The sequence below is a fragment of the Sinocyclocheilus grahami genome, unplaced genomic scaffold (genome assembly GCF_001515645.1).
Source record: "Sinocyclocheilus grahami isolate Dianchi unplaced genomic scaffold, SAMN03320097.WGS_v1.1 scaffold5392.1, whole genome shotgun sequence".
Taxonomy (NCBI): domain Eukaryota; kingdom Metazoa; phylum Chordata; class Actinopteri; order Cypriniformes; family Cyprinidae; genus Sinocyclocheilus; species Sinocyclocheilus grahami.
Genome location: NW_015510091.1, coordinates 10229 through 10720, shown reverse-complemented (window position 1 = coordinate 10720; position 492 = coordinate 10229). Strand labels below are relative to the sequence as shown.

The following is a 492-nucleotide window of genomic DNA, read 5'->3' as shown; positions in this document are numbered from 1 at the left end:
GATCTCATGCACATCTGTGCCAGGTAGATTGAAGTTTAATGTCACGCTGCAAACCACGCCTCCATTCATCAGCAGCTGAAAGCAAGCGTAGTCATCTGCAGTCACAGAACGAATCCCTCCCACTGGGCCACCTTGACGTACGAAAGTCCGGAGCATTCCATGCACTCGCACAGCCCGACGTCCCGTGAGGTGGCTCAGGAGGTCAATGATGCAGGAGCCAACTGTATGCAGGCCACCTCCCCCCATCAGCTCCTCCCATGCCCATCCATATGATTGGCTGAGCAGCGAGCCTCCATAAACACGTGCTTCACATACCTTTGAAAATGAGAGAAAAAAAAATATTTACTGGAGTTCATATTTTGACCAGTCTAAGTTATGTAATAAGGTAACATATGACCTAATATAGAGAAGTTAAGATGCTTACCATTTTAAGAATGGCTTACATTATTATTATTTATGCACAATTTTAACTAAATCCAACAAAAATATCTA

At 44.1% G+C, this 492-nt stretch overlaps 1 protein-coding gene across 1 annotated transcript in view; it reads right to left on the bottom strand.

Annotated features, from left to right (window-relative positions):
* LOC107577200 (glucose-fructose oxidoreductase domain-containing protein 2-like) overlaps positions 1 to 492 on the bottom strand; it is a gene marked incomplete at its 3' end in the record, with an annotated part of 5779 nt that continues 5287 nt past the window's right edge. The window contains exon 3 of the mRNA XM_016263300.1: positions 1 to 335. Within this exon, the coding sequence (XP_016118786.1) occupies positions 1 to 335 (335 nt within the window). The remainder of the gene's footprint in view (positions 336 to 492) is intronic.